General features: G+C 26.1%; 1 protein-coding gene across 2 annotated transcripts in view; it reads left to right on the top strand.

Moving 5' to 3' along the window:
* Positions 1 to 6,970, top strand: part of LOC111628986 (BTB/POZ domain-containing protein KCTD5-like) — a 33,969-nt gene extending 26,999 nt beyond the window's left edge. Inside the window, exons 5-7 of one of the 2 annotated variants that reach the window (XM_023372846.1) lie at positions 1,246 to 1,380; positions 4,806 to 4,940; positions 5,339 to 6,970. In XM_023372846.1, the coding sequence (XP_023228614.1) occupies positions 1,246 to 1,380; positions 4,806 to 4,940; positions 5,339 to 5,368 (300 nt within the window). In that variant the 3' untranslated portion in view covers positions 5,369 to 6,970. Of the gene's footprint in view, positions 1 to 1,245; positions 1,381 to 1,778; positions 2,271 to 4,805; positions 4,941 to 5,338 lie in introns of those variants that run through there. The other variant, XM_023372845.1, reaches the window with a different exon arrangement.
* The last annotated feature ends 86 nt before the right edge of the window (positions 6,971 to 7,056 follow it).

Raw genomic sequence — 7,056 nt, 5'->3', positions numbered from 1 at the left:
AAAAAAAAAACATTTAAAAATCGTTCTGAATCGATTAACGAGGATTAGGCACTGATTCTATCTCAGACACTTGTACTCGCTTTTCACCGCACACCTCCCCGTGACACACATCTTCACTGTCGTCAGTCCGTCGGAAGCTCTCGAATGACGCCGTCGTCGGATGTTTCTATTATCTAATTTGTTGTGAAAAACACTACTTATATATGAATAAATAGATATTTTTTCTTATGAATAAATAGATTAGTTTTTTTATCAAAAAACTTTATTTATGCCAGTACTATTTATTGTTGGCAAGAAAAAATTTTGTGGCTCTTTAAAAACTTTGAAATTTTGTAAATTGTAATTTTGGCTCTTCCGACTCAAAAGGTTGCCGACCCCTGGTATAGTATATTAGTATATCAATGTTAAGCTTAACAAAAATTTTTTTAAAATAATAATCGTTGCTATTGTATCATTAAAAATTAGAAAATTAAGCCTCATTTAAATACTGGTTCTCTTTCATGGTCGAGCCAGTGTTGCCAGTTAAAACACACAAAAAATAATATTAAAGTAGCCAAGACATAGCCAAATATTGTAGTGCCACATCACTAGCAGACATTTGAATTTGCCGACTAGAACGTGGTCGGTTAACCAATGTGACAGTTGATTGGGGGTCAGATAATCAATGCTCTACTGTAATTTATATTCTTGGTATTAATTTCCATGGTTTGCAAAGAAACTGAACAACATAATTTTAATTTTCTCAATTGATTGCTAATTTGAATTACTGTAAAGGGTTTTTTGGATTAGTGAAAAATTCAAATTAACAGGATGACATGTAAAGGAAAAAGAAAAGGACTAAAGACAAACACATGTATTTAAAATAAGTTTTTAAAAATATTTATATTAAAATGTATCATATCCTACATAATAATTTTACAAATTTGTTATGTTTTAAAAAATAATTGTTATTTTCTTTTTGTGTTTGGATGGAACATTCAATAGAAAAATTAACAAAAATGGTTTGGAGTATCAGGAGTGTGCTGTAGTTGTATTTAGCAGAATTACTGAAAAAAGTCTGCCATTATTTTTAATCTATTCATTTATTTTGATTAGACAAACGTTAAAGATAGAAGTTATTATATTGAATTCTATAAATGTAAAAATAAGTAAAGCAAAATCTAGTTACTTTTAATTGAAATTTCTGTACAATATAAATTTAGTGACATATCTCAATAAAATGTTAATAAAATTAATTTGTTTCAGGTAATTAATATTGGTTCATCATATAACTATGGAAATGAAAATCATGCAGAATTTTTGTGTGTAGTTTCTCGTGAATATTCAGGTTCTAGTTCACTTGCATCGGAACGTGAGTTTGAACCAACTGATCGAGCTAAGGTATAGTATTGATTTATTAATTTTTCTAGCATAATGCATTCATTTGGTACACAGGTAAAAGAATAATAATCCATAAGCCATAAATAATATATGACTTATTTTGATAACTTAAGAAATTTTATTTTAATTAATTCTTTGCAAATATTCTTCGATTAGTATACTTCTAGTCTGCAGCTGCAGAATTAAAATTTATTATTATTTTAACACTTGTAACTAAATATTTAGAAATTTAAATAATGATTAATAATAAAATTTAATTATAATTTTTATCATACATTAATATATTACATTAAAAGTAATGAGAGAAAGAATTAACTGTATTTTTTTTATTTTAGTATATAAAGTAAGATTTGCTGATGACAATATATTTAATAAATTTGTTTATTAATGTTTTATAGGTTTTACAACAAAAGAATGTTCGTATGTAAAAATTTTTAAATATACAAGGTTGCTACAATTTGTGCAGGCATCTGTGATATTGATGGGTAATTCCAAAACAAACAAATATAGTCAACAGTTACTGCAACCCATCAGTACTAGTCCAGCACCCACATGTGTAATCTTACATCATGTCTTCTTTTGCAATTTATTACTGTTTTGTTTGAATATAGCATAAATGTGATGTTTAGATTAGTTTATCATAAATTGTTTTCTCAAACCATAAACATCTGAACATCTTTGTACTGTACATCATCCCATCTTGATGCAGAAAAAAGTATTTTAGAACATTCCTATTAACATGGAATCATTCCCAATGTTTTCAGTTGATTTATTAATTAGTCTTATCTCGTTTATAAAATATATCAGTTTTATAAAACTGAAAATACTGTTATTATGATTCCATACTTCAAGTGGCATTTATATGAAAAATAAATAATAATAAAAAATATATATATATATATATATATTAATCCAGATATTCCAGATATCCATATTGTTTTTGTTTTTATTATAAACATAATATTTTGGAAAGTGTGGGTAAAATATTTGTTGTCCGTCTTGATTGATTTGGTTATATTTCATCCAGGCAGTCAGAGTTGAGTATTTATAGCACTTTGTGAAGTGTTAGTTTCAGTTTCNAAAGTTTACTAGCAGTCAAATTAAATGTGCAAAAGCTTATAGGTTTTGCATAAACATATACCTTTTAATGTTATATTAAAAAATATGTAATAATAATCATTATAAGCTTTTGATATTTAAGATAATTCATACTTAGTTACTAGATTTTATTTTAATTATTGCATTTTAGCTTTACTATGATAATTGTGAAATATAATTTATAATAAATATTAGTTGAAAATTTGATAAACAAAGTTTTATATTTATTTTGTTTTAGGATTCTAAGAAACATGTATACAGAGTATTACAATGCCGTGAAAATGAACTTACTCAAATGGTATCCACCATGTCAGATGGTTGGAAGTTTGAACAAGTATGTTAATTAAATTTAAAATTATAGATATAATAATTGATACTTATAAATGATGTGATTTATATGCTTACATTATTTGATTATATCAACTTTCAATTTTATTTCATTAATTATCTTTTTAACATTATTTCAATTAATCTGAATTGTAATTAAAAACATTTAAATCTTTCTTACAATTTATATCTTGAAACTTAACTGTATTAAAAGATTATATATCAATTTATATTTGCCTGCAGACTGAAACAAATATTTTAAAATAATTCAAATGAAACTGATAATTTAATTTTAAAATTATTATTTATTAAGTTAATTTTAAAATTAACTTAATAAATAAAAAGATATTTCTTGGATTTCAGAAATTAGTTGTTGTATAAACTGATTATTGATTAAAACAGTTGAATACATCCATAAAACCTTTCTAAGTAAATAGCTTCTGAAATTTCGTATAAATAGAGCTTGAAATGGAAAATAATGAAACATTTATTTTTGTAAATTGATGAAAAGTTGTTAATCAATAGTGAAGATATATTAAATTTATATTACATTACAGCATCGATTATCCAACTGAATTGGGGACTGGGGTTGGTTGGACAACTGAAAAAACGGATAACCGAAAAATATGAAAAAATACATTATTAGTATAGTACAGGGGTCAGCAACCTGCGGCTCACGAGCCACATGCGGCTCTTTGGATGTGAAGCTGCGGCTCTTTAGTTCCATACGCAAATATTATTTATTTTATCAAAAAAAAAAAAAAATTAAAAATCGTTCTGAATCGATTAACGAGGATTAGGCACCGATTCTATCTCTCAGCCACTTGTACTCGCTTTTCACCGCACCCCTCCCCCGTGACACGCGTCGTCACTGTCGTCAGTCCGTCGGAAGCTCTCGAATGACGCCGTCGTCGGATGTTTCTATTATCTAATTTGTTGTGAAAAACACTACTTATATATGAATAAATAGATATTTTTTCTTATGAATAAATAGATTAGTTTTTTTATCAAAAAACTTTATTTATGCCAGTACTATTTATTGTTGGCAAGAAAAAATTTTGTGGCTCTTTAAAAACTTTGAAATTTTGTAAATTGTAATTTTGGCTCTTCCGACTCAAAAGGTTGCCGACCCCTGGTATAGTATATTAGTATATCAATGTTAAGCTTAACAAAAATTTTTTTAAAATAATAATCGTTGCTATTGTATCATTAAAAATTAGAAAATTAAGCCTCATTTAAATACTGGTTCTCTTTCATGGTCGAGCCAGTGTTGCCAGTTAAAACACACAAAAAATAATATTAAAGTAGCCAAGACATAGCCAAATATTGTAGTGCCACATCACTAGCAGACATTTGAATTTGCCGACTAGAACGTGGTCGGTTAACCAATGTGACAGTTGATTGGGGGTCAGATAATCAATGCTCTACTGTAATTTATATTCTTGGTATTAATTTCCATGGTTTGCAAAGAAACTGAACAACATAATTTTAATTTTCTCAATTGATTGCTAATTTGAATTACTGTAAAGGGTTTTTTGGATTAGTGAAAAATTCAAATTAACAGGATGACATGTAAAGGAAAAAGAAAAGGACTAAAGACAAACACATGTATTTAAAATAAGTTTTTAAAAATATTTATATTAAAATGTATCATATCCTACATAATAATTTTACAAATTTGTTATGTTTTAAAAAATAATTGTTATTTTCTTTTTGTGTTTGGATGGAACATTCAATAGAAAAATTAACAAAAATGGTTTGGAGTATCAGGAGTGTGCTGTAGTTGTATTTAGCAGAATTACTGAAAAAAGTCTGCCATTATTTTTAATCTATTCATTTATTTTGATTAGACAAACGTTAAAGATAGAAGTTATTATATTGAATTCTATAAATGTAAAAATAAGTAAAGCAAAATCTAGTTACTTTTAATTGAAATTTCTGTACAATATAAATTTAGTGACATATCTCAATAAAATGTTAATAAAATTAATTTGTTTCAGGTAATTAATATTGGTTCATCATATAACTATGGAAATGAAAATCATGCAGAATTTTTGTGTGTAGTTTCTCGTGAATATTCAGGTTCTAGTTCACTTGCATCGGAACGTGAGTTTGAACCAACTGATCGAGCTAAGGTATAGTATTGATTTATTAATTTTTCTAGCATAATGCATTCATTTGGTACACAGGTAAAAGAATAATAATCCATAAGCCATAAATAATATATGACTTATTTTGATAACTTAAGAAATTTTATTTTAATTAATTCTTTGCAAATATTCTTCGATTAGTATACTTCTAGTCTGCAGCTGCAGAATTAAAATTTATTATTATTTTAACACTTGTAACTAAATATTTAGAAATTTAAATAATGATTAATAATAAAATTTAATTATAATTTTTATCATACATTAATATATTACATTAAAAGTAATGAGAGAAAGAATTAACTGTATTTTTTTTATTTTAGTATATAAAGTAAGATTTGCTGATGACAATATATTTAATAAATTTGTTTATTAATGTTTTATAGGTTTTACAACAAAAGAATGTTCGTATGTAAAAATTTTTAAATATACAAGGTTGCTACAATTTGTGCAGGCATCTGTGATATTGATGGGTAATTCCAAAACAAACAAATATAGTCAACAGTTACTGCAACCCATCAGTACTAGTCCAGCACCCACATGTGTAATCTTACATCATGTCTTCTTTTGCAATTTATTACTGTTTTGTTTGAATATAGCATAAATGTGATGTTTAGATTAGTTTATCATAAATTGTTTTCTCAAACCATAAACATCTGAACATCTTTGTACTGTACATCATCCCATCTTGATGCAGAAAAAAGTATTTTAGAACATTCCTATTAACATGGAATCATTCCCAATGTTTTCAGTTGATTTATTAATTAGTCTTATCTCGTTTATAAAATATATCAGTTTTATAAAACTGAAAATACTGTTATTATGATTCCATACTTCAAGTGGCATTTATATGAAAAATAAATAATAATAAAAAATATATATATATATGTATAGTTCAGAACTTTCTGAAATTAGTATTAAACTGAGGATAATTTTGCATTCATCTACACATCATATATTGCCCACTTCAAATGATTGTACCTGTATAGAAGCATTGACATTCTCAAAGTATCACCTAATACAATCAATCCATCCTTATGAGTAATGTGTTAATATTTTGCAGTTTGCCAACAATTTATTAAAACATCATTTACTTACAGCATTGTAAGAAAAAATGTACATAGTATACCTGTATACAGATGCCATTACTTAAAATATTTCGTAATGTTCCATACATATTCAATAGTTTTGTGATACATTGTTCAAAAATAAATTTAGTTAAAACTAATTCAGTTATTTATTATTTTTATTATTATTATTTTGTAAACATTGTTATTAATGAAAGTTACTTTGAAACAAAATAATTGTATACAGTGTACATGGCAGTTTTTTTCGTAATATTATGTTGTAAATGTCTATTAAAAGTAATTTGATGTTGTAGATAAAGATACCACTCTGCCAATGTATGTGCAGTGTGTTCTATATGCATACTGTTGTGTGTTGTATATAATGTGTATAATGGAACAGTATTTTGTGTTATTCATATGTGGGACTTTCTTTCATTATTGTGATGAAAAAAATTTCCACTTCTGTTCCTCTTTTAAATAGATTTTTGTGTGTCTTTATGCAAATAGTTGCTATTAGGGATAAATCAAATTTGAAATTTGTCATCATATTTGGGAGCATTTGGTAAATGTAATCATGTATGTTGTTTAATTTGGTAGCAATAAGACTTTTTTCATGATATAATCATTAAATATAAAGAAAGACATAGTTTTTGGAGGATCGGGGCCAATGGAAGAAAAGATTCTTTAATAAGGCTATATCTTTCTTTATCTTGCTAACTTTTTACATTTTGAAAAGTGTAATTTTAAGTGGCAATTATATCTCTTGCGGGTTTATGTGTAAGAAATAACAGTCTTTTCCCAATATCTTGCCATTGTTTTTCAATTTAAAAATGAATTGATGTATTATTCAATTAACATCATTTTTGTAAAATGTTGTCTAGTCACCTTCATACATCCCGTTTTTTGATGTTAAGAAATTTATTGCAAAAAATAAATATTAGTTACACTTCATTTGAATGCATCTTAATGAAAAAATAAACATTTATTACAAAAACACAAATGTTAAAGTTGACAAATAGAAATGCCCAATTAGAATA

This window comes from Centruroides sculpturatus, unplaced genomic scaffold (genome assembly GCF_000671375.1).
Source record: "Centruroides sculpturatus isolate CEXI.00-Female unplaced genomic scaffold, Cexi_2.0 scaffold246, whole genome shotgun sequence".
Taxonomy (NCBI): domain Eukaryota; kingdom Metazoa; phylum Arthropoda; class Arachnida; order Scorpiones; family Buthidae; genus Centruroides; species Centruroides sculpturatus.
This window is presented reverse-complemented; position numbering and strand designations above follow the sequence as displayed.